Source organism: Ochotona princeps, chromosome 2 (assembly GCF_030435755.1).
Source record: "Ochotona princeps isolate mOchPri1 chromosome 2, mOchPri1.hap1, whole genome shotgun sequence".
Classification (NCBI taxonomy): Eukaryota; Metazoa; Chordata; class Mammalia; order Lagomorpha; family Ochotonidae; genus Ochotona; species Ochotona princeps.
Window position 1 is genome coordinate 110,371,274 of NC_080833.1, and position 27,662 is coordinate 110,398,935.

General features: G+C 52.1%; 2 protein-coding genes and 1 long non-coding RNA gene across 3 annotated transcripts in view; 2 read left to right on the forward strand and 1 right to left on the reverse strand.

Moving 5' to 3' along the window:
* The window catches only part of IQGAP3 (IQ motif containing GTPase activating protein 3), a 37,599-nt gene extending 22,628 nt beyond the window's left edge, over positions 1-14,971 (reverse strand). The window contains exons 1-12 of the mRNA XM_058660440.1: positions 14,757-14,971; positions 10,876-10,963; positions 7,947-8,103; positions 7,410-7,487; positions 5,135-5,211; positions 4,424-4,491; positions 4,220-4,333; positions 3,831-4,009; positions 3,313-3,400; positions 2,657-2,820; positions 2,096-2,183; positions 352-515 (exon numbers count right to left, since the gene is read on the reverse strand). Coding sequence (XP_058516423.1) covers positions 352-515; positions 2,096-2,183; positions 2,657-2,820; positions 3,313-3,400; positions 3,831-4,009; positions 4,220-4,333; positions 4,424-4,491; positions 5,135-5,211; positions 7,410-7,487; positions 7,947-8,103; positions 10,876-10,963; positions 14,757-14,793 — 1,302 coding nt within the window. The 5' untranslated portion in view covers positions 14,794-14,971. The remainder of the gene's footprint in view (positions 1-351; positions 516-2,095; positions 2,184-2,656; positions 2,821-3,312; positions 3,401-3,830; positions 4,010-4,219; positions 4,334-4,423; positions 4,492-5,134; positions 5,212-7,409; positions 7,488-7,946; positions 8,104-10,875; positions 10,964-14,756) is intronic.
* A 5,023-nt stretch (positions 14,972-19,994) lies between these two features.
* Positions 19,995-25,648, forward strand: TTC24 (tetratricopeptide repeat domain 24). The gene is made up of 7 exons (XM_058655891.1): positions 19,995-20,809; positions 20,931-21,134; positions 21,546-21,674; positions 21,775-21,887; positions 22,085-22,156; positions 24,356-24,411; positions 25,567-25,648. Exons 1-7 carry the CDS (start codon positions 20,101-20,103, stop codon positions 25,646-25,648), a joined length of 1,365 nt encoding a protein of 454 aa, XP_058511874.1. The 5' UTR covers positions 19,995-20,100.
* LOC131479605 (uncharacterized) lies at positions 24,584-25,455 on the forward strand. Its single transcript, XR_009245004.1, has 3 exons — positions 24,584-24,690; positions 25,087-25,165; positions 25,338-25,455. It is a non-coding gene; the product is annotated as an uncharacterized LOC131479605 (long non-coding RNA).
* Positions 25,649-27,662: the final 2,014 nt, after the last annotated feature.

Genomic DNA, 27,662 nt, shown 5'->3' on the forward strand with positions numbered 1-27,662 from the left:
GATAGGGCAGCAGAGTGGTTACCAGCCTGGGCTTCAAGTACATTCTGCTTCATGCTCCCACCCAGCCCTGCTAGGTACAGTTGTGCTGAGCAAGTTCCTTAACCTCTCTGTTTAAGTTCCACCATATTTAATACAGAAACAATCCTCCTCCCCCTTATGGGATTTCTTAAAGCCTGAGTCAGTAAGGCAGTATGTGCTCAAAGGCAGTGACTCTTCCAAGCATGCCCTTTCTCCTGCCCTATACCCTTGCCTGCATCTCTGATTGTCCTCACAGGGTGCTCTGGACAAACTGCCATGATGCCTTTCATGGCCTAGAACCCCACAGGGGGACCCCATGCTCCCCAGGCTCACCCCCTGCTGCTGCCGCTGGAGTAATGCCAACTCCTGCTGGTACACAGCCGCGGCAGAGGGATACACGGGGGGCAGCTGGGCTTCAGGGCATAGCAGCTCTCGCACTGTGTCAACTGCCACTCCCCTCTGGATGGCTTTGTTGATCCGCCGCACCGCCTGGAGCACTGGAGGGGAAGAGAGAAGACACACACTGGGCTGAGCCTTCAGTGCCATCTTGGTAACCCTGCTCAGCCAGACTTGGAGGGAAGATGGCCATGAGGCTTTTCCTGAAACATATTCTGTTGGCTTCCAAATGTGTTTCTAAATGTTCAGGAGGAAAAGGCACTTTAAGAAGAGGCCCCAGGAGAAGCCATTTGTCAGGTGCAAAAGCCATTTGTCAGGTGCAGCTCAGCATGGAACACAGGGTGGCTGTCACAGCAGAGCTGAATTCCTGAGGTGCAGAGCACAAGATTGACAGGTGGCTGTGAAACCTGACAAAGATGAAGTTAGTCAAGGGGCTCCAGGGACCCACCTGGATGATGGCACAGAAGGATGCGGTGCCAGCTCCATCGGGCAGCCCTCTGGGTTGCAAAGGGCAAGAGGAAGCTCTTAAAGAGGCTACAGTACATGGGCATAGTTTTACTTTACACTCTGGGGCATATCAGCATCAAAGAGCATCCAATCTCAGGGCCAGAGGTGGGAGGTGAATGGATAAAGACACAAACACCCACACTGTGCTGCTGGCAAGGCCATGCTGGAGATACTCCTTCCTCCTTCTGTACAGCACCACAGCAGTGCAGGGTGGGTGGGCTCTGGCTAGAAGACCCTTCACCCAGGACCAAGTCTTCGGGACAGTTTTTCAGGATGTTGCCACCTGCTTTCAACAGGTAAACATGGGGAAGTAGGACAAGCAGAGGAGTGGGAAAGACTGGGAGCATGGTTAAGGAACTGGCAGCCAGGCTCCGCTGCCCCATTGCAGGTGAGCAGAGAAGATGGGGAAGAACTCTGGGAAGGTCTTATCAGGCAGGCCAAGGAACTAGGAGGTATAGGATGAATAATGGAAGAGGCCATCAGGATTTGAATACTGGTCAACAACAAAGATAGGATCAGATCAGTAACAATCAGGAACCACAGGAGCTGATAAGGGGATCAGCTAGGCAGCAGTAACCTGGGGGCTACCGCAAGCTGGCTAGGTCTCAAATCTGTTAGGCAAAGGCAGAGCAACCTCCCAACCTGAGGGTAAGTTGACTGAGAGTGAATCAAGCCATTAGACTGGGCCAGGTCCACAGACAGGTACCTTCTGCCTGTGTGCTCCACTTCACTCCTGCCACGGTGGCAAACTGCTGTTTTTTGAAGAAAGGGCTGTATTTGTGCATATTTCAAGGGAAACTGAGAGAATGTCAGTTTCTCCCTCCCTTGGGAAATCACTACCCTTCAAAAGCCCAGGGGATCTAAGCAGGTGGAAACTGTCAAAATTATCGGCGAGCTGCCTGGAAGGAAAGCAACCTGCCCCAGGAGCTGTGGCCTGGTGCAGTCCAGAAGTGTCATTATCTCGGAGGCCTTAATGAACTTATCTGCCGTGTCCCTCCAGGCAGCCAGGAATAGGGCAGATTACGAGAGGGGAAAAGTCCCTTGCCAGGCGAGAAAATAGGGCAGCAGTTTGCACTGGCACATCCAGAAGCCAGAAGCTGGCAGAGGGGCAGGATGCTCTTGTCAGAGCCTGGGAGGCACCCAGGCCACAGGCCTCAGCCGAGCAGGGACTTACTGGCTTGTTCTTGATCTCCCTTCTTGTTGGCTGCAGCCACGCCAGCCTGGACCTCCTCTTTTTCCAGAAGCTCCACCAGCCCCAGCTCCTAAGACAGATGAGGAGAGAGCTTCAGGTCCACACAGGCACCCACTCTCAACTCCACTTTCTCCCTTAGGACTAGCCCACTCTTGCCTACTAACACATTTTTTCCCTTTTTTTTTTTTCACTTATTAAGCATTTAAAATAACCAAAACAATACATGCGTCAACAGTGTCAGGGAAAAAAAAAAATCAAGCAGCATTGAAAACAACAGTGCTAAACTGAAGCCGCCCATCAACAACAGGGGAGTACATCCTTGCCCACTGGGCCACCCCCTGTCTCTCTACTGGTTAGAGTGGGGGACCCTCGGAGAACAGAAGCTGATCAATGCTGGCCCCTAGGTTTTGGGCTGATTGTAGCCATTTGGGCATGCAATCAGTGCTTACTGAATACAAAGAAATGATCCCGGATATCCTAGAGTGGGAGGTCCCCTCAGGTCCCCCAGTAACACAGAGACGGTGGCAGGGAACAGGGCCTGACCTGGGCTTTCTGCTCTCGGTCTGCACTCAGCTGTTCCAGATACCAGTCAGCAAAGTCCCTCCTCAGCCCTCTCAGGGCCAGTGCAGGGTCTTGAAGGGCCTGGAGCAGGGCCTCGGGGTTCTGTCTTTCCAGGGCATCATCGATGACTTCCAGAGCCCCATGCACTGAAAAGGACCAACATTCAAGGGGGTGGCATGAGACGGGCCCCACCCACCATCCAGTCCAGTATTCCCACCCCTTCCCTCACGCCCATGCTACTGCCTGAGTTCCTGGGCCCATTCTCCTCACAGTCTCTCCGCTTTCCAGGAGAAACACAGGAGCCTGATTCAAATAGGGAAAGTCCCTGCTGCCTGACCTCCCTCACCCCCATCTACTTCACACTCCTTCTTTAGAAGGGGGTTTCCCCAAACCAGCTGCAGCCCACCCTGGGTGTCTGTGGGGTTTCATCACTTGGCGTTTGTCCTCTCTGTGGATCTCTTTGCAAACAGAAGCCTCCGCGACAGAGACCACTTCTCGGCACAGCGAGGGCCAGAAGGCCTCTGATCTTGGTCCAAGAGTCAGTCCACGTGGGGACGGAGAGAAGCCATCCTCAAACTCCATGAGGCAAGGACTCACTCAGAGAGCAGCTGAGCCTCCCCTGCCAGCCTGTCTCTTACCATTGACATGGTTGATGTTGCCCTGGATTTCCGCCTGTGTGAGGTAGAAGTCGTAGATGTCCTGGCTTTCTCTGTCATCCTGCAGAAACTTCATTGGGGGAAATGTGATTCAACCTCCTCCTCTTCCTCCCTCTCTGCACCTGTTTCTTCTTACAGGGGTCACCTCCTGCTCAGGACTCTCAGGGAGCTGTGGGGGTCTCATCCTTGGCCCTAACTGTTGCAGCCTTTGGGATCCCCAATCCAATCTTGGGCAGTTAGTTCTACATCTCAGAGCCTTGCTCAGGCCTTCCCAAATTCAAGCCATGCCCCCCTCACCCTAAATCTCTTTTCTAGTCAGCTCTTTTGAGCCCTCATCTATCTCTGAAATTCCTCTGTTTCTTTAGCCACTGATTAATTAGTTTCTCCAAGAAACAATTTCAGAATCTCGAGACGGCAGAGAGAGGAATCCTGGGCTTTGCTTGAGACAGGCCCGGCCATTCCATTTTTTTTAGCTGCTGTGCTCCAAGATCCCTCCTTACGTGGTTCCTGGCATTGGTAGCCTTTTCTGCCTTGGCCTGGGCCAACAGCTCCTGGTAAATGGCTGCGAGAGGCTCTCGAAGATTCCCCAGAAGAGCGCTGGGATTCTGCAAGGCTGCCAGGGTGTCCTCAACCACACCTCGCTCCACCGCCTCATTGATGGCGAGAACTGCAGCATGGACTGTGAGGGGGCACAGGAACCGGGTCAGGCGGTTTGGCAGAGCACAACCAGCTGTAGACTGTCCTGACATCACCTCCTTTCACACCCTCGGGGTCAGGCCTGCCAGTTAGCCTGATGGTCCTGCCCGTGGGTGACAGGTGGCCAGGGTCCATCTGAAGATGTTCACCGAGTGTAGTCCTAGCAGGAGTAGCCTGGAAGCTGAGCCCCTACCTGCAGCCTCATCCACCGAGAGCTCATTGGCCAGGATGCCCCCGATCTTGCTGAAAGCTGGCAGCTGGAGGCCATATTTGGCCAGTTCAGAGGCCATATTGCTGAGTTCCTCAGCTGCAACGACAGCATGGGTGCCCTTCCTCAGACCCACAGCCCCCACAACCCTACCCAGGCTGGTGGCTGCAGGGCAGGAGCAGGGCTTACCTGTGAATTTCACTTTCCCGTACAGATCCTGGATCTGAGGGGCCAATCCCAGCCGGAAGAGGAAGAGACTGGGAAATAATAGAAGGCGTATTGGAAGGTACGCATTGACACTCTGTCCACAGTGCATTTGAAGGAGATTTTATGAACACTCAAGAGATGAAGCCCACTCAGCACTTGCCCTCAAGTCACTTCCCATCCACAGGGACAAACATCATCATTCAACTAGGACAAGTGCTACAGGTTAAGTCAGATGCTGTGGGCAGGACACATCACAGGAGCAGCTCACTGGGTAGAGAGGGGACAGGAGAGGCCCAGCAAGCAGACACCCATTGAGCAGAGGCACAAAAGGACACAGGATGTGAAGGTGTGGTAGACACAAGACATTGCTTTCCATAATTTAGCCAACTGGCTGGGAGGAGAACCTACGAGCTGTCCCCAATCACACCACGTAGCTGGTACAGGACACCCTTGCTGGGTGCTGTTCAGATTCCTTTATAACCCAGCCACAAGCTGAAAACCCCTCCCTGCTTGTGCTTTCAACTCACCCACATGGGCAACACACAGGCATGCCTATAAACATGCATGAAGACCTAGATACAGCCATGGGCTGTCCTGTGGTCTACCTCCCATCCTTCCTGCTGTTTGTATTGCTGTCAGCTATTGGCTATACCCATGAAGGAACACAGATGAGGAACATCTGGAGTCTCTCACCTGAGGGCATGGATACAGTAGATCACCCGGGGCATGTTCTTCTTGTCATAGATGTCCGTGGTCTCAGGGAAGAAGGTCTAGCGGGGAGATCAGCCAGTTACTGCCCCTGGGGACTTCTAAGCAGCACCACAGAGAGGGTCTGCCTCTCTCATCTGCGGTGTGTGTGCTCCCTCTTCGCTTGGGGTCACTCTCCCTCATCGTTTGGAGAGTTAGACCAAGATAAAAAAAAAAAGCTACTGGAGACATGTGAGCCAAGGCTCAGCCTCACAGCTCCCTGATGGGTGGAATTCCTGATGATACGCACAATGTAGGAGCCTGACCCCATCCATCTCACAGAGAGCCTGTGCCCACATTGTGAATTCTTACCAGAAAGGGAATAGGTTGGAAAGCTGGTCATCCTCCTACACAGGGCCCAGTGAGGCCTGCATTGCCAAGGACCACAAAGGCCCAAGACATATCACTCCTACCCCCAAGCTGGAGGCTGGTAATCAGTTGGGGCGGGGGGAGCAGAACTAAGTCGCCCTAAGCTTTGCTTCCCATGCCAGTTAGAGACCGTGGCAGGACCTAACCCCAGTACATTTTAGTACACTTAAGTTCATAACAAACTATCAAATCTGGAGGCTTAAAGTGCCCTAGCTGGGGCTGGCCATATAGTGATATATCAGGCTAAGCCTTTGCTGTAGTGCCAGCATCCCATTTGGGTGATGGTTCTTGTCCCAGCTGTTCCACTTCTGATCCAGCTTTCTGCTTATGACCTCAGAAAGCAGCAAAGAATGGCTCGAGTCCTTGGGCCCCTGCACCTATGTGGGAGACCTAAAAGAAGTTCCTGGTTCCTGGCTTAGGATTGGCCCAACTCTGGTCAGGGTGGCTGTTGAGGAGTAAACCAGCAGATGAAAGATCTCTCCCACTCTCTCCTTATCTCTGTGTAATTCTGCCTTTCTAATATATATAAATAAATCTTTTAAAAATATATATGAATAAAATGCCCCAGTCCCAGGGTAGGCACTATGCAGGTCAAGTCACCACTGGAAACATCTGCATCTCATACAGGACTGCCAGTTCAAGTCCTGGCTGTTCCACTTCCAATTTAGCTCCCTGCTAATATGGCAGGCAGCACAAGATGGTTCAAGTGCATGGCCCCTGCCTGCCATGAGGAAAACCTGGATAGAGTTCCTGGCTCCTGACTTCAGCTGGGCTTAGCCATGGCTGATGCAGCTATTTGGAGAGTGAATCAGAGGATGGCAGATTCTCTCATTCTGCTATTCTTTCAAGTAAATAACCATTTTTTAAAAGCGTGACACTTTTTTATTTTATTTAAGATTTATTTTTATTTGAAAGGCAGATATACATGGAGAACAGAGAGAAAGCTCTTCCATCTGCTGGTTCACTCCCCAAATGGCGGCAATGGCTGGAGCTGAACTGGTCCAAAGCCAGGAACTTCTTCTAGGTCCCCCAGGGTCTCAAGGCTTTGGGCCATCCTCCACTGCTTCCCCAAGCCACAAGTCGGCAGCTGGATGGGAAATGGAGCAGCTGGGACATGAACTGGAGCCCATATCTCAGTGTTTGTAAAGATAGGATTAGCTAACTGACCCATCATGCTGGGTACAATAAGTCTTTATTTCTGAAAGGTGCCCCAAATCTACCTAGCACACACTCTTGCTTCCACCAGTGTCTTCCTTTACTTTTGCCTCCTCACCCTGCAGTTTCCATCTATAGTTTAGAAAACCAAAACAGAAGATACCCTACACTTAAAAGTCCTTTGCACCTTACACTGTAAAATTCTCTACAACTTGGAAATTTCACACTGACCATTGATTCCTCATGTCCTCCTCCTGTTCGACACAGATGGGCAGAGGCTTCTCTCCCCATTGTCCATAGGAGAAACCAAGATAATAGAGTGAAAGGACATGCTCCTTGCACCCACTGGGGGGCTTGGCCCTACACTTCCAGCTCAGTCTCCCACAATGTGGCATTCCCATACTTCACACTGCGAAGTCAGTGGGAGGTGGCTGACTGCTATGTGCCCATCTCCTACTTGACCTGGGGACCCCATTGTATAATAGGAACAGTACAACTCAGATCATGGAGAGCTCTCCTGCTTTTTACCCATTGAAGGAATCAGAGACCAGGTTCCTTGGCTCAAAGACATACAGCTCCCCTACAGTAAATTAGCTTGGAAGACACCTGGCAATGTGGGCTAGCTGGTGTAGGGAACTCATGTGTGTACGGCGGGGGAGTGCAAAAGGTGAGCACCCATCTCCCGGCCCAGTGTTACCGAAGGCAGACCAATGTGGGCTATTGCAGACAGCCAAAAGTTGATGTTGTCTGTGTGACGGAAATGCAAACCAGTTGCCTGCAAAGGAAGGAAAGAGAAGAAAATCCATTTCCATCCACAGCTCTTCGGGCTCCAACGGGTAGTGCCAGGACCACGGCTTAGATTCTAGAGGGCAGGGCAGGGCAGGGGTGAACCAGAGAACCTTGCCTTGCGGACCCTTCCAGCCCAGGACAAGCTGAATATTTGGGAAGGGTAGCACAGGGGTAGGAAAGAGAGGGTTGGGACAGAAAAGGCCAAGGAAGGGCAGTACCTTCAGGTGGCCAAGCACACAGGCCTCTGGACATAAGCTATGGGTGGGAAACTCTGCTTGACCGGTTTCATGGGAGGAAAATGCAGCCAGCCCCTTTCAGAGGCACCCAGTTCTGGGAAATGAGTCATGTGGCCACTCCCTTCTGACCCGCACCAGCTCACAGCTGTGAGGTGGGATGGGGCGCAGCAAAGAAGAAGCAGGTAAAGGGTAAATGCACTGTGCCTCACCTGGTACCGCAGCTGCTCCACATCATAGATCTTCTTCAGGGGTACCACAGAGGGGGCGAAGCAGTGGCCCAGCTTGGCCAGCAGCACCCCATTGCGGAGGCTCTCCTCCAGCTCCACGGGGGAAGGAAGCTCCTCCTTCAGGCAGGCCTCCATCCAGCTGTGAGCACAAGCACACCTTCTCAGCCACTCCGGCCAGCCATGGTGCTTTCTTCCAACCTTCCCTCCCTCATGCCCCCTAAGCACCCCAACTCTCTCCTGCCTCTATCCCTGCCCAATCCCTACTCTCTTCATTGTCCATTGCCTGGTTGTTTCTACTTTCCCCTCGAGTTGTCCCACCTGTAGACTGGTCAACCCACAACCCCACTTGCCCCAGTCAGTTCTAGAATCTGCCGGTCCTCAGTGAGGCTTCAGTGGACACTTGCACTATTGCCTGACACAGTCTGCTCACTTCTCTCCCTTTTTTTTTTTTTTTTGTTAAGATTTATTTTACTTTTATCACAAAGTCAGATATACAGAGAGGAGGAGAGACAGAAAGGAAGATTTTCCGTCCGATGATTCATTCCCCAAGTGACCACAACGGCCAGTGCTGCACCGATCTGAAACCAGGAGCCAGGAACTTCTTCCAGGTCTCCTACACCGGCGCAGGGTCCCAAGGCTTTGGGCTGTACTCCACTGCTTTCCCAGGCCACAAGCAGGGAGCTGGGTCAGAGGCGGGAATGCCAGGACTAGAACCGGCATATTGGATCCAAGCGCGTTCAAGGCAAGGACTTTAGCCACTAGGTCACCACGCTGGGCCCAACTTCTCTCCTTCTACACTGTTCTCTGAGAAGCCAGATAGAGAAAGGTCATGTCTGCCCAATGATCTATGTGATTCATCACATAACTTTGATGATGATTAGAGTAGTAGAGAACCCCTGGGCTGACAGAGGGAAGCAGCACAAAGGGAGAGAAAATGGGCAGGCATCTTGAGATGTCTGCATTCCATCTTGGAATGCCCTGATTAGAGTCCTTGTTGCAATTTCTTTTTTTTTTTTTTAAGATTTATTTATTTATTTATTATTACAAAGTCAGATATACAGAGAGGAGGAGAGACAGAGAGGAAGATCTTCTGTCCGATGATTCACTCCCCAAGTGAGCGCAACAGCTGCTGCTGCACCGATCCGAAGCCAGGAACCAGGAACCTCCTCCAGGTCTCCCACACAGGGGAAGAGTCCCAAAGCTTTGGGCCGTCCTCGACTGCTTTCCCAGTCCACAAGCAGGGAGCTGGATGGGAAGCAGAGCTGCCAGGATTAGAACTGGAGCCCATATGGGATCCCGGGGCGTGTTCAAGGCGAGGACTTTAGCCGCTAGGCCTGAGAAGGCCTACTTTCCATACTACCTCCTTTACTGCCCCTCCCTCAGCCTCAGCTGTGGCCTGCAGACTGAATTTGCAACCAGCTGGACTTACTGCCGTAGCAGGCATTTGCCAGGATCAAATGAGCTAATGCACCTGAAACCACCTTGAGTGTCAGTGGAAGTTATTGTCAATGCTGGGGTTTGCATGAAGAAACATCCCCAACATCCCTAACTACGTGGTTGGCAAGAAAGTATCCATTTCGAAAGAGAGAGATGGTCATACTTTCCTTGTCATAGATAACCTGATTTCCTCTCTGCTCCATCCTATCCGCTTTTCTGGGGAGAACATTAATAATATAAAGTTTATTAGAAGGAAATAGTTAAGTGTTTATCCTTCCTGTCCTGGAAGAGCTGAATTCAGGGTACCCAAACTGCCTCCCAGAGTGTGCACTAGCAGGAGAATTGAATCAGGAACAGGGCCCAGACGCAAACTTCGGCAATCTAGTAAGGGATACGGGCACCCCGAGGGGCACCTTAACTGCTATGCCAAATGCCTACTGGGGAAGTTCTCTTTGGAAAAAAATTGGGTAAGTAATGTGGAAGAAATAACACAATCAGAAAATCATCATTTTTCTCCAGTGAGGATCACCAACAAACAAAGGCAAGAGAAGGACTGGTGAGCTGAGGATATTACAGCAATCACCAATGGGCTGTAACAGCGATCAGCTTTAGTATTACTAAAAATGGGACGAGCAGACAGTATGTTCCTCCTGGGAGATGTGATATGAAACACACACCACCACCAAGGAAGTCTTGTCAAAAATGTTGAACCTGAATTTCAATGAGCCTTTAGAGTCAAGATCCATTTATAAGAAATATGGGGTATAGAGGAATCAGTTGAATGACACCAGGAAGCAAATAAAGTCAGAATGTAGGCTGTTCTACAGAAAAAAATGATCCAGTTTCTTAAATCAATGACATATAAAGTGGGAAAATGGGAGTTTAACTGATCCAAATTAAAGACTTATGAGGTAAGTGTGATGTACAAACTTTTTTTTTTTGTTAAGATTTATTTTATTTTTATTACAAAGTCAGATATACTGAGAGGAGGAGAGACAGAGGAAGTGGAGCTGCCGGGATTAGAACCAGCGGCCATAGGGGATCAAGGCGAGGACCTTAGCCACTAGGCTACACCACCAAGCCCGATGTACAAACTTTTAAAAGATACTTATTTGAGTAAGCCAAGTGAAAAAACAAATGTTCTTTTGTAGACAAAAGGGAAATTATAGAAGTGGCTTGGGAATCAATCTTCCAAGGATTTGCAGATACTTTAGTCGGGTATTATAACAAGCATTATGGTTACAAGAACAAGTGTCCATGTGTTTGAGATACATGTTGAAGTAGGCATAGGACTTGGAGGATGTACTGTTTCGGATTTGCTTAAAAAAAAAAAAGATGTTGTTGGCAACTCTCCTTTTCTCATGGAATAGAGCTCAGTCCCCTAGCACTTGCACTAGGTGTAGGCACCTGGTGGGGGGCAGGGCAGTATAGCAAAGGGAAACCAGAAGGAAGCCCCTTCTGCAGACCCACTCACCGCTTGGCCTCCTCCAGCCGGCACAGGTACTGATAGGCCACATTCTGCCGCCTCTGCTCATCCATCTCCTCAGCAGTGAGGCGCTCATCTGAGGGGTGAAGGGAAGAAGGTCAATGAAGGGCACCTGTGAGTGAAGCATCTTTTTGTGTTTAATAATAATATAATTTGTAACAGATACAAATAGATTGTGCCTAATTATGGGGTGTAACATTTCAAAACGTGGATACATTGTATGATAAAAAGTTTCTTCTTAACAGATCAAGCCAGACAACCCTGCTTAGAGCCCTGAAGCACTTCCCATTAGTTCTATATTGCTTCCTTCATATATCTGAGGTAAAAAGGGATTTTAAGGAAGAAGCCCCATCCAGTCTCCCATCCGCCCCCAGTCCTTGATGTGGGGCAAGCTCCGAGGGTCTTGCTCAAGTGGTTTTGATAGTTCAACAGTTCTGAATTGCTGCCAATCTTGCCATTCCAAGCACGATGAAGTCGTTGAAGAATTCACTGATTGACATAGTCCATCTTAGAGTCTCCGTTTGCCCAGTTTTTCACTGCCAACATATGGTTGAGGTAATTGACTGACTTGTTCTGTCCTCTGTCTTTTCATGGTTAGGGTTCTGAGTCCGGCAGTTCGATTGGGGATATCCCCAAAGAAACTTTGTCTGAGGTGATCCCAGACCAGATTCTTGTGTGAACTTGCAAGTACAGGGCTCGGCACAGTCCATCGCCCCAATCAGCTGGTGGTTGCAATTGCTGGGTCAGTTCTGTTTCCAGCCCTGTCTTCCATCAGGATGGACTGCAACACCCATTGTGCCCAGCACACTCTCGGCCCTAACATAAACCAGTGGGAGTTACAGCCTAGTTGGAGTGACCCACAATAACCCCCACCAGGTCCGCCCCCTATCCTGGTTTGCCAGTATGTGCAGCAGACTAGTCCAGTCTGTCCCACATCCCATTCAGCTCTCATACATGTCAATGGGCTTTGAAGCCTAGTTCAACCCAACCAGCCCCATTATCCAGCCCATACACATGCTATTGGATGCCTTTCTGTCTAGCCACCCCAGCCCCTGTCCTGGTTTTCGTGCCCTCCAGTAGGAGTGGTAACCCAAGAGGGAGGAGCCCACTATTTGCCTTCTAGGCCACTCCCACTCCTGGATTATGCACTCTCCAGGTGGTTCTGGAGTTTAAATTGACAGAATTAGCCTCCAGTGCCAGCTTCTGCCCGCTGATGCTGTGGCTAAGCCCAACCAACCCTCACCCACTCTAATTTTTGTTAGCACCAGGAGGAACAATCAGCCCAGCCTGGCTTTTCCCTGATCTAGCCTGGACCCCTTTTTAACAGGAGACTTTCCTCTGGATTGGAGGAACCCCCCCCTTTCTTTTTTTTTTTTTCAAAGACTTTTTTTTTATTGGAAAGACAGATATACAGAGAGAAGGAGAGACAGAGAGGAAGATCTTCTGTCTGATTATTCACTCCCCAAGTAGCTGCAATGGCCAGAGCTGAGCTGATCAATTGAAGCCAGGAGCCTCTTTTGGGTCTCCCATGTGGGTGCAGGGTCCCAAGACTTTGGGCCATCCTCGACTGCTTTCCAGATCACAGCAGGGAGCTGGATGGGAAGCGGGGCTGCTAGAATTAGAACGCACCCATATGGGATCCCAGCGTGTGCAAGTCAAGGACTTTAGCTGCTAGGCCACCATGCTGGGCCCGGCACCTTCCTTTTTTTCCTCTCATCTTCCTGTCCTCCCCCCCTCCTTCCCAAAACCACCTTGCAGGCCTTCTTTCAGTGTCTGAGCAGGTCCTTCTGTGTACTTAGCTCTCTATGTTATCTACCCTGAGTTCTCAAGAACTGGACCTGTGCCATCCTCATCTGGTACTCTCACAGAGACTGCCAAAAGAACCCATGAGGACTTGGCATCCAACAGCCAAACACTATGCAACATGCTTGGCACACAAATCAGAAGAACAAGTTGAGGTGGTCTTTGGCTCCACCATGAAGCCCCTGCTTGGGACACCCACAGCCCACATCAGAGTGTCTGCTTTCAGATCCTGGCTCTGCTTTCTATGCCCGCTCCCCAGTAGGGTGCACCCTTGCTGGTAGCATGTGGTGGTTCACTGACACCCATGTGGGAAGTCCAGTGTGAGTTCCCAGTCCTGTTGTGAGCCTGGCCCAGCTCCAGCCATTGCAGGCATTCGAAGAGTGAGCATATAGGATTTCTTACTCACTCTCTCTTTGATTGCAAATAAATACGAGATAAACAAGTGTGTGAACAAGTCCAACCCTAATTGACAAGTGTGACTGTAGCCCAGGCACAAAGTCTATGGAAATAGCGGAGGAAGCAGAGCATTCTACCTGTGAGATAGGTCTTAAAGAACAGGTGGATGGGGCCAGAACAATGGCTCCATTGGCTAATCCTCTTCCTGCAAGTCCCATTATCCCATATGGGCGCCAGTTCATGTCCTGGCTGCCCATCCAGTTCCCTGTTCATGACCTGGGAAAGCAGTAGAGAACAGTCCAAAGCCTTGGGACCCTGCATCCACATGGGAAACCTGGAATAAGCTCCTGGCTCCTGGTTTCAGATCGGTGCAGCTCTTGCTGTTGCAGCCATTTGTGGAGTAAATCAGTGGATAGGACATTTCTCTCTGTGTTTCCTTCTCTCTATAAGTCTTCCTTTCCAATAAAAAGAAATTAACCTTTTTAAAAAAATAATGAAAAGGCAGAAAGCAGGAAAATTCACTCCAACAGAAACAACTGTAATCTGCTAGGCATGAAGTGCAAGGACAAAGAGAATTTCAAAAGAACACAAGAACATCTTCCCCATCCTTTTCAGCACAGGTCACCCAAGGAGGAAAACAATCTTTAAGTTAAATAAAATAAGGGCAACACTCGAATCAAATAGGGCAAGAGAAGAAGGCTATGCACACTCCCCGCCCCCAAAAAACTCAAGGGGCTTCCAAAGAGACAATGCTCCATCCGTCCCTGACTCAGCACTTCACACCACTCTTACTCCTTATTGCACAGCCTGCAGTAGAATTTGAGGGAGGTGGGACTTGCATGAACTGGCGGTTAAGCAAGTTAAAACACACATCTCCAAGTAAGATTGGAAAACACTGGCCAGCCACAGGAAATCCATCAGTTCCTCTGAAGGGAGAGTATAAGTAACAAGTGTCGGTTGTTAAGCATGGAAAATAAACCAGTGAAGTGAGTGACGTCACCTCAGAGTTATGAATTGAGGACTAAGAGAGTTGGGCGGGACTTGGTACACACACACACAGTCTCCAAGGCGAAGGGAAAAAAAATCTTCCAGCCCTCCTCAGGCCTTAAGTGGCTTTCTTCCCACCAATGGCTGGCCATGGCCTTGTCTCTATTCAGAATATCCAACGGAAACCTGTGTTCCTTCCAGTCTTTCTGCAGCAGGGCTTCTGAAGGTGGAAGGTGGACCATCTGCACCACGACCACCTGGGGCAGCCGCCCAGCAGGGTCGGCTCTAAAAGGGCACTCTGTAAACAAGAGTCACGGGAAACGCAGGAGCCTGCCATGTGAGAGCCGGGCGCCTTGCCTGGAGCTCATCCTCAAAGCTCCAGCCTTGGCCCGGGGTCCTCGCGGCGTCCTGCCCTGTGCCAGCGCTTGGCACGAACGGAAGGCAGCAATAACTGCTGGATTCTAAGGCACCACCCGGATCACCTACAGACCCCTCATTCCATAGCTCCTGAGTTCGGGAATCAGGAACAACGTTCTGTCGCGCGGCCTCCCCACCTACCCAGCAGGATCCCACCGCCCCTTGCCTGCCACCCTCCCACCTTCTCCCAATCTCCTCCGGGACGACCAAGCCCCGCCAGCAGGAACACTTCTGCTGGACCCTCCTCCAACCCTTCAGGCACTCACAGGCTGCCGGGCCGGGGCCCGCTCGTCTGCCTTCCATGTTCCTCCTTCGTCCAGGTTTGAATCTCCCGCCGCAGGGCCACCGCCCCTCTCCGTTGCCACAGTCCAACAGGACACTTCCGGTCCTCTGAACGGGGGAACTCTGGGATTTGTAGTTCCAGGGCGTCACCCAGGTGCGCTGAGAAGTTAAGGCGCTGCTCTGCCAGGACTACCATGGTTTGTTTTTCCTGCAGGGCACCTTGGCGGCTAAACCTTCTCACTGCAATCTACAAGCCCTTTCCCGTCCCTCCGTCCTCCCCCGCCTCCATACTCGATGTTAGCCCCTGCCCCGCCTCCGGGGTCCCACTAACTCCTGGGCCCACTGGAAACAATGCATTAAATAAGGGGCGCAGGAGCAAAAGGAACAGAAGCACAGTTCATGTTCTAAAGGAATTTGCTGTTCCCACCGTGGTGGGATCAATTACAGGGAGGGGAGCGGTGGCCATGACGTCATTAAGAGCAGTGAAGGGGCCTGGCGGCATGGCCTAGCGGCTGAAGTCCTCGTCTTGAACGCCCTGGCATCCCATATGGGCACCGATTCTAATCCCGGCAGCTCCACTTCCCATCCAGCTCCCTGCTTGTGGCCTGGGAAAGCAGTCGAGGACGGCCCAAAGTTTTGGGACCCTGCACCTGCTTGGGAGACCTGGAAGAGGTTCCTGGTTCCTGGCTTCAGATCGGCGCTGCACCGGCTGTTGTGGCCGCTTGGGGAGTGAATCATCGGACAGAAGATCTTCCTCTCTGTCTCTCCTCCTCTCTGTATATCTGACTTTGTAATAAAAAATAAAAATAAATCTTATAAAAAAAATTGAGCAGTGAAGGTCAGGGATGACTTCCTAGTGGAACCCACAGCCATGCTGGGAAGCTGAGAGGAGACCCCTCTGCTAGGGGGAAGGACAGAAGCGTTCTTGTCAGTGGGAGCAGCAAGGACAGAGGCAAGGAGTTTCAGGGATTAAGCTCCACTCCGGATTAGGGCAGAAGGCAGCCAGGACCAGGCAGGAAGGGTGCTAAGCGCATCACTTCAGGGCACAGGGATGGGTCTGGTAACCCAGCAGCGCTTCAGATGTGAGTTATATATAGTTATATATATATACATACATATACATATACATGTACGTATATATTAGAAAATACATATAATATAATATTATATATATATATATATATATATATATATATATATATATATATATATATGAAAAATCCCTGGGGCCAGTGAGAAGGTAGCAGAAGATGACTCAAGTACTTGAACCCCTACACACATGTGCTAGGTTTCAGACAGGCCTAGCTAGCTCCATTATTGTAGCCATTTGAGTAATGAACCAATGAATGGAAGACCTCTCCGTCTTCTCCCTCCCTCTCTCTCTCTTTGAAAATCAATAAATAAATCTTAAAAAAAGAAGAAGAGAAAAGAAAGATAAATAGATAGATAGATGAGCGCCTGGCATGGTTGTTCAATGGCTAAATCCTCACCTTGCAAGAGCCAGGATCACATATGGGCACCGGTTCATGTCCCAACTGTTCTACTTCCCATCCAGCTCCCTGTTTCTGGCCTGGGAAAGCAGCAGAGGATGGCCCAAGACCTTGGGACCCTGCATCTGTGTGGGAGACCCAGAAGAAGCTCCTGGCTCCTGGCTTCTACCTAGCTTGGCTCTGGCTGTTGTTGCCACTTGGGGAGTGAATCTAAATGATAGAAGACTCTCTCTATCTCTTCTCTCTTTGTAACTCTGCCTTTCAAATAAATAAAAAGTAAATGTTTAAAAGATTTATTTATTTTCATTTGAAAGGCAGATTTACAGAGAGAAGGAGAGACAGAGAGATCTTACATTTACTAATTCACTCCCCAAATGTCCACAATGGTCAGAGCTGAGCCAATCCACAGACATGAACCAGGAGCTTCCTCTGAATCGCCCACATAGATGTGGGATCCCAAGGACTTGGGCTAATCTTCATTACTTTTCCAGGCCATAAGCAGGGAGCTGGATGGGAAGTGCAACAGCTGGGACATGAATCAGCACCTGTCTGAGATGCTGGTATTTAAAGGTGGAGGATTAGCCTGGGGCCACAGGATGCCCCCTAAAAAGTAAATCTAAAAGTGAAAACAGTGATTGGAGCTAATACAGTGGTGTAATAATAGGCCAAACCTTACCTGTAGTACAGGTATGTCATGTGGGTGCCAGTTCTAGTCCTGGCTGCTCCACTTCCTACCCAGCTTCCTGCTAATGGTCTGGGAAGGCAGCCATAGATGGCCCAAGTGCTTGGGACCCTGCACCCACATGGGAGATCGGGAGGAAGCACCAGGCTCCTGGCTTCTTACCAGCTCAATTCTGGCCATTGCAGCCATTTGGGGAGTGGACCAACAAACGGAAGATTATCTTTGTGTGATATGTGGGTGTGGGCATAAAACTCTGCCTTTCGAATAAAAACAAATCTTTTCTGGAAAAAAAGAAATGATTGTCCTATTTCACTGGGCTAATATCAGGGGTGTGGAAGAGTTCTGGGAAGAGTAGGTAAAGGGCACCCCAACATTTAGGAGGCACTCAGAGGATCTGGCAGGAGGGGCCAGAGAGAGACTTGTCTGAGAAGGAAAGGGGCCACCAGGATCCGGGGTGTTGAAGAGGGAGTGGCCAAGAAGCTATGGCTGGGGCAGGGGCTCAGAAATGATCACTGGGTCTCCGGTAGGTCCACAGGAGCTTGGCAGGAGCAGTCACAGTCCCTAACCCTTGCCCTAATCAGTCCGTCTCCTCAAAAGAAGTCTGCTGAGAGAAGGAGCAAGTGGACTTGTGTTTTGGGTCCTGACCAGGCTTGGTGACATCCTGAAGATCCAGGCCACAGGTGGAAGCTGCAGGCAGCCTCTGCTACATGCACCTAGGCACAGTGTGTGACAAGATGCTTGCTGTGTGGTGGCACATAACAAAGGCTTCAGGGCAGGGACAGGGGAGCCCAGCCCCTTCCTGATGACTTTGCTTCTGGGAGGCCACCTTGGGTGAGCTAGGGCATTAGGTGCCAATTGTCCTTGCCTATCCTTAAGCCAGATCTGGAATTTGTGCAGATGGGAGACCAGACCTTTCCTGACCTTCAACCTTTCACTCTAATCCCAAATGTGAAAACACTCCCACAGAAGCATAGCATGTGTGTGCACACACATGAATGCATGTGTGCGTGCAAGAGAGAAGTGGAGATCACTTCCAGGACAGCCCAGACCACACTGAAGCAAGCCAGTGCAGTGTAGCAGAAGCCATTGACTATGAACCTGGGGTTCAACCGCAGCCATGTGATCATTCTGTAACCTGAACCCCAAGTCCCCTATTCTGTGCATACAGGGGATGGGACAGTCCAGTGACATCTATAACTCCCCCACGGTGCTCTGGCTCCTTCCCAGAAGTGAAGGGTGGGAGGGGTGTTTGTGCAGGGGTGGGGATAGGGTGGCAGGTCATGAAGCAACTCACCTGTCCCTATCCAGCCCTAAGACAGGACACCTGAGCTATCACTCAACATTCCCTAGGAATGGAGGGCGGTCCCTCATTGTCAGGCAACCCCCGGGGCTCTGAGCTGAGAGGAGAAGAAACCCAAGCCAGAGGCTCCATTCCAGAAAGCGCAGACAAGGAAGGAGGTGAGGCATCCCCAAAGCCTGAGCTGTCTGGTGGTCAGGGGGCTGGGGGTGTGTGAGGGCCTGAAAAAGTAGGATTTCTTGGTGTTCTCGGAACCTCAGAGAACGCATCCCTTCTGTCCATCGCCCCTAAGAGGAGAGAAAGAAAGGGGAGGAGCCGAGAACTTCCCCCATCCTGGGCTTGGGACTTGTGGCCTTTCTCTTCCCTTTCCTGCCTCCAGCAAGGGGAGCTAGTGAGAAGGGTTGCTTTCAAGGGGGAGGATGCTGATAAGATGCACATGCTGACGCCAAGATTGGATTCAGGCTGGAGAGGACCCTGAAGACCAGGACAGGATGTCATGGCGGGGGCAGTGATGGTGTGGACCAGAATAAGGACCTTCAGAGAGAGAAAGAGCAAAGGAAAGAGGGGCAGGAAATGCAGCAGCAGGACCCCCTCTTGGGGGTTTGCTCCTTGGGTCCCCTTTGAGTGCCCGTTGGCCTCTGTGTGGAACGGAGCCCACGGGAGCCCTGGGATTACAAGACCAGGGGGCATAGCAGGCAGAGGCAGCCTGGAAGCTCATTTATTCACTTTTTTTTAAAGATTTTTTTTTTATTGCAAAAATCAGATATATATAGAGGAGGAGAGACAGAGAAAAATATCTTCCATCTGATGGTTCACTTTCCAAGCGGCTGCAATGGCTAGAGCTGAGCCAGGAGCCAGGAGCTTCTTCCGGGTCTCCCACGTGGGTGCAGGGTCCCAAAGCTTTGGGCCGTCCTTCACTGCCTTCCCAGGCCACGAGCAGGGAGCTGGATGGGAAGCGAGGCTGCCAGGATTAGAGCTGGTGCCCATATGGGATCCCGGCTCATTCAAGGTGAGGACTTTAGCCGCTAGGCCACGGCACCAGGCCCATTTATTCACTCTTTAAACACTGTTTTTCGTTGTTGTTGTTGTTTTGTTTCCTACTGTAAAATTTTTATCACAATGTGTACCATCTTAGTTATTACATGTTTGCATTCATTAATTCTTTTTAAAAAAATATTTGCATTCTTTTTTAAATTTTTAAAAAAGATTTATTTTTATTAGAAAGTTAGCTATACACAGAGAAGGAGAAACAGAGAGGAAGGTCTTCCATCTGTTGATTCACTCCCTAAGTGGCTGCAATGACCAAAGCCGCACCAATCTGAAACCAGGAGCCCAGAGCCTCTACCGGGTCTCCCACGTGGATGCAGGGTCCCAAGGCTCTGAGCTGTCCTTGACTGCTTTCCCAGGCCACAAGCAGGGAGCTAGATGGGAAGTAGGATGGCTGGGATTAGAACCGGCACCCGTATGGGATCCTGGTACATGCAAGGCAAGGACTTTAGCCACTAGGCTACCATGCTGGGCCCTGCATTCATTAATTCTATCTATCTTGAATGGAATGGAAAGTTCTGGAGGTGGATGGTGGTGACCAGTATGCAGTAGTGAGAACGTACTTCTTGCAACGCAGCAGTTAACGTGGGGGTAGGTATCTGACACAGTGGTTAAGATGACACTCTGCGTCCAGTATCGGAGGAGTGCCTGTGTTAATAATGTTTACATTTTATTTGAAAAGGAAAGAAAGAAAGACAAAGAAGGCTCCGTGGGGCAGAGACAGGGTTGGCGCTGAACTGCTCTCTGGGAAAGCTGCTCTGGGGCTGCCAAAGCTACAGACCTAGACGCCTGCTCCCTCTTTTGCCAGCAGCATGTCGTCTCCTACACCTGAGGACACCCCACTCCAGGAGCCTGAGCTTGGACACTCTAGCTGCAAGCAGCAGCAGCAGGAGGAGAAAAGGCCTCAGCAAGAGGCTAGCATCCGGGCCCTCACTAGAGCTGGTCACAGGGCCCTGCAGGCTGGCCAGGGTCATAAGGCCCTGAGCAGCTTCCAGAAGGCCTTTGTGCTAGCCTCCGAGGCCTCCTCACAGGGGGACAGCCCTGTGCTTCGGGCTTGCGCCTTCAACTTGGGGGCTGCCTATGTGGAAACTGGGGATCCAGCCCAAGGCCTGGAGCTGCTCCTGCGTGCCCAGCCGGAGGAGGAGGCACAGGGCAGTCACCATGGAGACCAGTGTTTCAATGTGGCTGTGGCCTACCACACCCTGGGCCAGCTGCCTCAAGCTTTGACCTGGTACCACAGGGCCCTGGGCCATTACCAGCCTCAGGGAGACAGGGCACAGGCCCAGGCAAAAATGGGAACCTGCTACCAGGCTCTAGGACAGCCTGAGCAGGCCGCCCGGTGCCTGCAGGAAGCAAGTCAGGCCTACTCCAGAGCTGGGCAACCCCAGGCTGCAGCCATGGCACTAGGGGCTGCGGCAGAGTGCATGCTCAAGAGTGGGCAACATGGGGTGGGCGAGGTAGTGCAGGTGCTGGAGGAGAGCCGGAGGCTTGCAGACAGGAGCGCCGAGCCGCAACTGCTGGGTAAGGCTTGGGCTGAGGAGGGAGGCAGGGAGCCTGCAGGGCCTGGGACAGGGGAAGAGGGCTAGGGGTTTTGGCATCTGTGCCCCTCCCCAGCCTCAGTGACTCCCGGTGTGTCCTCCAGGTCAGCTCTATAATGACCTAGGCCTGGGCTACTCCAAGCTCCAGCTGTTCCCTCTGGCCGTGGAGGCCTTCCAGCAGGCACTGGCCCTGTGCCAGAGGTCCTGGGAGCGGGCCACCGTGTTGGGAAACCTCGGGATGGCCTACAGTGCCCTTGGTAACCATCGGGAAGCCCAGGAGTTCCATCACAAAGCTGCCAGCCTACATGGTAGGTGCCAGGGCTGGAAGCAAGGACTCAAGGGGAGGCTCCATTCTTCCCAAGGGATCCCAAGGCTTGGAAGCTTAGGGAGCCAGGGACAGCCAGACAGAATGGACAGCTGCGGGCCTGAGGCTGGGCCCTGGGTGGCAAAGGAACCATGAGCAGAAAGAGCCAGAAGGGTATGGGAGGCCTGAAGTGGGGTGCGGCTTCCCTTTGGTCAGTCTTGAGCTTTAGCTGCTGCACCTTGCCTACCTGCAAGCTAGCTGTTGGGAGGGGGCATTTCAGACACACACACGACCACCATCCCGACACGCAGGAGGGGTTGGCCTCTGTGGTTCCCTAGAGGTGCACTAGTAGGCATGGGAGCCTGGCCCTGCCACCATGATTGCCCAAGCCCCCAGGAGTGGACTGTGTCCTCAGGCTCTGCAGGGCGGCGGTGGGAGCAGGGTCGGAGTTTCGGCAGCCTGGCATTTGCGCTGAGCCAGTTGGGGGACCACGAGGCCGCCAGGGACAACTACCTGCACGCCCTGCAGGCAGCCCGAGATGCAGGTGCAGGCCGGGGATCTGTGAGCAGTGGGCAGTCTGGGGCAGGGCATGTGGGGCGGCCCCATGGGGTAGGGAGAAGCCCTTTCAGACTGCCTTCCCCCAGGAGACACAAAGGGGCAGTGGCAGGCCTGTGAAGGGCTGGGGGCCGCGGCAGCCAGACTGGGGCAATATGAACACGCTTTGGCATACTACAAGGCAGCGCTGGGCTCCTGTCAGGTGAGACCCTCTGTATCCGCCCCCCACTCTCTCGCCCTTCACCTGTCCCCACCATCCCCCTCCTCTCATGAGCAGTATGGTGTCAAGGCCCGGGAATGGAGTAGGAGATGAGGGGGGAACCAAGCCCCCTCGTCATGTTTGTTCCTTCCGCCAAACCCATGCCTGCCTCTTGACCAGGCTTGCCCTACGTCCCTCAGGAGGAGTCGGATTCTGTGCGGGACCGGCTGGTGGCCAAGCTGGCAGACGCCATGAGGACCCACTTGGTGCAGGTGGGGGACTGTTCTGGGCTCTTAGCCCTGGGGAAATGACACCTGAAACCGAGAGCGGCGGGAGTGGGGGGCCCCCCACGAGGGAGGGCCAGTGTTCTCAGGGTTGCTCCGCTTGGCTGCTCAGGTGTGTGCTCATCGGCCCCGGGCTTGAGTGTGTGGGATGCATGCCACGTGCCCTGCGGGGTGAGGGGGAGGTGAGCGGAGGTGGCCCGCCGCCGAAACCGACACCAGGGCGGCCAGTGGCCATGGCTGACTGGTAAGCAGCCTATTAGGTGAGGTCAGTGGCGCGAGCCAGGATCGGGCGGGAGTGGGGTGAAAGTCCTTGGCTGCAATTCCGTCAAACACCACAGGATGGAGATAGTGTTCCAGAAAAGTTCCTCTCTCCCCTCGTCAGGTCTCCGTGAGGTCTTCCCCAGAGGCTTAGGTCTCTCTACCTTCCCCTTCCTCAATATCTCCTCTCTCCAGAAAATCGTCCTGCCTCCTCCAGCTGCCTCCTCCCACTCTGAGCTCCTTCTGGAAACTTCCACCCACCCAGAAATTCAAATCACATTAATTTTTTTTAAAGATTTATTCATTTTATTACAGCCAAAAATACACAGAGGAGAGACAGAGAGGAAGATCTTCCATCCGATGATTCACTCCCCAAGTGAGCCGCAATGGGCCGATGAGCGCCGATCCGAAGCCGGGAACCTGGAACCTCTTCCAGGTCTCCCACACGGGTGCAGTGTCCCAATGCATTGGGCTGTCCCAATACATTAATTTTTAAAAGATTATTTAATTGGGCCGGCGGCGTAGCCTAGCGGCTAAAGTCCTCACCTTGAATGCCCCGGAATCCCATATGGGCACCGGTTCTAATCCCGGCAGCTCCACTTCCCATCCAGCTCCCTGCTTGTGGCCTGGGAAAGCAGTGAAGGACGGCCCAGAGCCTTGGGACCCTGCATCCACGTGGGAGACCTGGAAGAGGTTCCTGGTTCCCGGCTTCGGATCGGCGCAGCACCAGCTGTTGCGGTTCACTTGGGGAGTGAATCATCGAACGGAAGATCTTCCTCTCTGTGTCTCCTCCTCTCTGTATATCTGACTTTGTAATAAAATAAATAAATCTTTAAAAAAATAATTTTAAAGGTTTATTTGTTTTATGGGAAAGGAAGATTTACAGACAGAAAGACAAAGATTTTCTGTCTGCTGGTCCACTCCCCAAGTGGCTGCAACAGCTGGAGCTGAGCTGATGTGAAGACAGAAGCCAGGAGCTTCTTTCAGGTTTCCCATGCCGGTGCAGGGTTCCAAGGCTTTGGACCATCGCAACTGCTTTCCCAGGCCATAAGCAGGTAGCTGGTGGGAAGCAGGGCCACTGGGACAGGAACTGGTGCTCATATGGGATCCTGGCATGCAAGATGAGGATTTAACCACTAGGCCATCACACCAGATCCACATGAATTTTTTAAATTAAAAAATACGTACTTATTTGAATGTTTGAGTGACCACACACACACACACACGTGCGCGCGACAAGGTTCTTCTATTCACTGGCTCACTTGCCAAATAGTTACAATGACAAGGTCTGGACCAGGAGGAAGCCATCTGGGTCTCCCACGTGGGTGCAGGGGCCCAAGCACCTGGGCCCTCTTCTGCTGCCTTCCCAAGTGCATTAGCAGGAAGCTGTATCAGAAGCAGAGCAGGAATAACTGAACCTTGAACTGGTACTCATATGGGATGTTGGTGTTCAGAGGCAGCCCAACCTGCTGTGCTGCCACACGGCCCCTCTAATATTTATTACATAAACTTCACAGATCTTATATCTGAAGACTAGAACACCACATTCATAACCTGCATACAGAATTAAATTAGTCTGCCACAGGCAGGGGATTGGGTGGGGGGTCCAGAAGCTTGAGTGCTCTCTGTGGGGCCTGTCCTAATTTCCCGTGAGGTCTGTGACAAGCCCTGGTGAGGATGGTCAGGACCTGGGTGGTGGGGGTAACGCCCTAGGAGGGAGAATCAGGCCCCGTGGGTGGGCAGGCTGGCCAGGTGTGATCATGCTAACTGGAGACCTCTGAGTGGCCTCTGCCCAGAGCGTGGAGCATGGAATGTGATTCTGAGCCACACACCGTAGCTTGTCTCCCCAAAGCCTCCATCTGTCAGGGACAGCCACTTTCACCTGTGTGCTTTTCTCAAAATCATCTCCCTGGTTCCCCTTCATTCCAGAGAAGGTCCCAGGCTTCAGGCAGAGCCGGAAGCCATGCTGCAGGTGCCCAGCCCAGGTGAGTAAGGCAGGGGTGGAGCGCTGGGCCAGGAACGTGGCTCCAGGGAAAGGGGGTTTGGGCACAGTCAGTCACAGCCTTGGAGGGGGGGGTGCCTCATGAGAACCCAAGAGGAGAAGGCAGTGGGCAGCAGTGTGCATATGCCCTGCCTACACCCAGCTTCCTACTCCTGCAGATCTCTTGGCAGGTGGGAAGATGAAGAGGATGAGGAAGGACACCAAGAGGACCAGGAGGGGCTGATATGTCAGCCCAGGTCACTGGGACCTGGGAGACTGCAGCGTGAGTCCAGGCAGGCTGTCCTCCCACCCCTCCAGTTCTCAGTTCCCTCCTCACCATCCCAAGCAGGTGGCAGGCACTGGCTTGGCACTACCCTTACTCCCCCCTCGCGTTCATGGTCATGACGCTTCCCCAGCAGAAGCAGCACTGCTGGTCACTGGCGGTGTTGACTTGGCCTTGATGGTGCTGTCTCTGCAGCACAGGAGCCTTCCTCCTCCTCACTCCTCACCCCGCAACCCCAGCCAGCTTCGAGCAGCCCATGTTTGACTACAGCTTTGGGTACCCCTTCCTGGGTGTACAGCAACCAGTGCATCTTTTGACAATCCTTGACTCCTTCCTACCATGGTGGTCCTTGGTGCGAAGTAGCTGCAATGAATGTGTCTGTTCCCATCCCTGCAGGCCCAGGACAGGGGGCCCATCTTTCCCCAAGAGTGGAGCATCCTGGCACCCTGACACCTGGCGGTCCTGAAGGCAACAGGTGTGTCCTGGTAGGGATGAGGGGCAGAGGGAAGAGGCCTGCAGGACGGCACAGGGAGTGGCCGAGGAGGCTGGAAATGATTTGGGGGGGAACCTGACCTCTGCTCAGGCTAACAAAAAAGGTGAATGGGCTTGGGATACAGGATCCCAAGCCTTTGGTTTTTGCCCTTCAGCAACTTGAACAACCCTCACCCAACTCTGGTGACCCGGGGCGTCCCCTGCTCCCTGCATGACCACAAAGCAACAGAGAACCCTGCAGAACATGGGAAAGTAAAGCTGAAACCTGCTTACCTCCAGGGGTAAGGGCCAGGCCCAGGGGAACCAGATGGAGTACAGGTGTTTATCTGTTCCTCTCCCAGGCCCCCACATTCCACGGCAAATCTCTCTCTTTGGCTCCTACAGGTCATCCAGATGGCCACAGGAAACCTTCAACAGGAACCCCAGAAGGAGAGCACCCTGGTCTGGCTTCTGCACAGTCACGTGACCTGCACTGCACTGTCCACAATCTTCACCTCTACAGCACTTCTCCCTTACCCCCTTTCCTGGCTTGTGGGGATGGAGCCCTGCATGGCACAGTCATTCCAGCCTGCAGGGACCGGGACGTGCTGTGGCCCTCTGGAGAAACACCAGGCAGTTCTCCATGCTCCTTGGTGGGGTTTTCAGACTCAGACTTACGCTTGGAAGGCCTGGACCAAGTTCCTGGCTCCTGGCTGTCCAGCTCCTCCTGACCGGTCCTGGCTGTCGTGACCATTTGGAGAGTGAACCAGCTGACAGAAGTCCTCTCTTCCCCTCCATCACTCTGCATTTCAAATAAATCTTTGGAAACCCTTGGCCACGCCTCCACCTGCTGTGAGCATGGGCAGGCCGGTGGTCTTTCCAAGGGTGAGGCTTGAGGCCTGTATGCTCAGGAAGACTGCAGGTCCTGTTTCCCAGGGCCATCTGAGGATACCCCTCTTCCTCACCATGGCCCAACACCTAAGCCTGGACCATGTGCTCATCAGCAGGAGCTATGACCCACTAGGGAGTCTCCCAGGTTCCCCCTGCTCAGACCACACTCAGACCCAGATCTCACACATGCCAGCAGGTGCTTGTCCCTTACGCAACATGGCCTGCCCCATTCATCTTGGTCTTTATATGAGCTGGTGCAGCCCAGCCTACCCCACACCCTGTTTTAGGGTGCTCACACTGGCATACATATGTGGGTCAGATGTGGGGTTGGGCCAGGCTTGGCCAGTTCATAGCTCTCAATGGCAGATGAGAAAACCAGGATGATGTGCAGGACAGGCTGGACTGGGCTGCAACACCAGCTGGAGGAGGTGGGGCTCCCACCCAGTGCTCTCCCCCTGTTTTCATCTTCTCTTTATTTTTTAAAGAAGCTCCACCCCCATTTTCTTTTTAATGATTTCTTCAGTTGATTTGTCTGACCTGTGGTCAATCACTTGTACACACCGTCAGTGCTGAAGGCTGTTTCCTTTTGTCAAGTGGAGGGAGCTCTGTTGGCTTTGGGGTCTTGGTGGAGACTCCAGGAACAGAGTGGGGAAGGGCTGGGGCCCAGGCCTAGGGACCAGGGGGTTGCAGCCCAGTCTCACGATTCCACTTTAATGTGATCCTTGATGACACTGACTAACAATATACATCCCTCATCAGTAAGAGAAAATCTTTAAAAAAAATCTTAAAACAGGGCCCAGCACAATGACTTAATGCCTAAATCCTCACCTTGCAAGTGCTGGTATCCCATATGGGCACTGGTTCATGTCCTGGCCACTGCACTTGCCATCCAGCTCCCTGCCTGTGGCCTGGGAAAGCAGAGGAGGCTGACCCAAAGCCTTGGGACCCTGCACTTGCATGGGAGACCCAGAAGAAGCTCCTGGCTTCGGCCTGACTTGGCTCTGGCCGTTGCAGCCATCTGGGGAGTGAAGCAGCAGATGGAAGATCTCTTTCTCTAGCTCTCCTTCTCTCCACAAATCTGCCTTTGCAATAAAAATAAATCTTCTTTTTAAAGCATAACACATTAAATTTTTTTGAAGATTTATTTTTTATTACAAAGTCAGACATACGGAGAGGAGGAGAGACAGAGAGGAAGATCTTCTGTCCGATGATTCACTCCCCAAGTGACTGTAACGGCTGGTGCTGTGCCTCCGAAGTCGGGAACCAGGAACCTCTTCCAGGTCTCCCACATGGGTGCAGGGTCCCAAAGCGTTGGGCCGTCCTCGACTGCTTTCCCAGGCCACAAGCAGGGAGCTGGATGGGAAGTGGAGCTGCCGAGATTAGGACCAGCGCCCACATGGGATCCTGGTGCACTCAAGGTGAGGACTTTAGCCACTAGGCCACCCCACTGGGCCCAAAACATTAAATTTTTTAAAAAATAAAGCTTGATAACACTCCTATACACTCCAAGCCTTACCTTGGGCTGCCACATAAGTTAATTCTCTTTTTGATAGATTTATTTTTTTAAAATTTATTTATTTTTATTGGAAAGGCGGATATATAGAGAAGAG

Coding starts and splice junctions, on each gene's coding strand:
- TTC24 (XM_058655891.1), top strand. CDS start 20,101: ATGTCGTCTCCTACACCTGAGGACACCCCACTCCAGGAGCCTGAGCTT. Junction 20,810..20,930: donor CGCCGAGCCGCAACTGCTGG/GTAAGGCTTGGG, acceptor TGTGTCCTCCAG/GTCAGCTCTATAATGACCTA. Junction 22,157..24,355: donor TGAGGACCCACTTGGTGCAG/GTGGGGGACTGT, acceptor CCTTCATTCCAG/AGAAGGTCCCAGGCTTCAGG.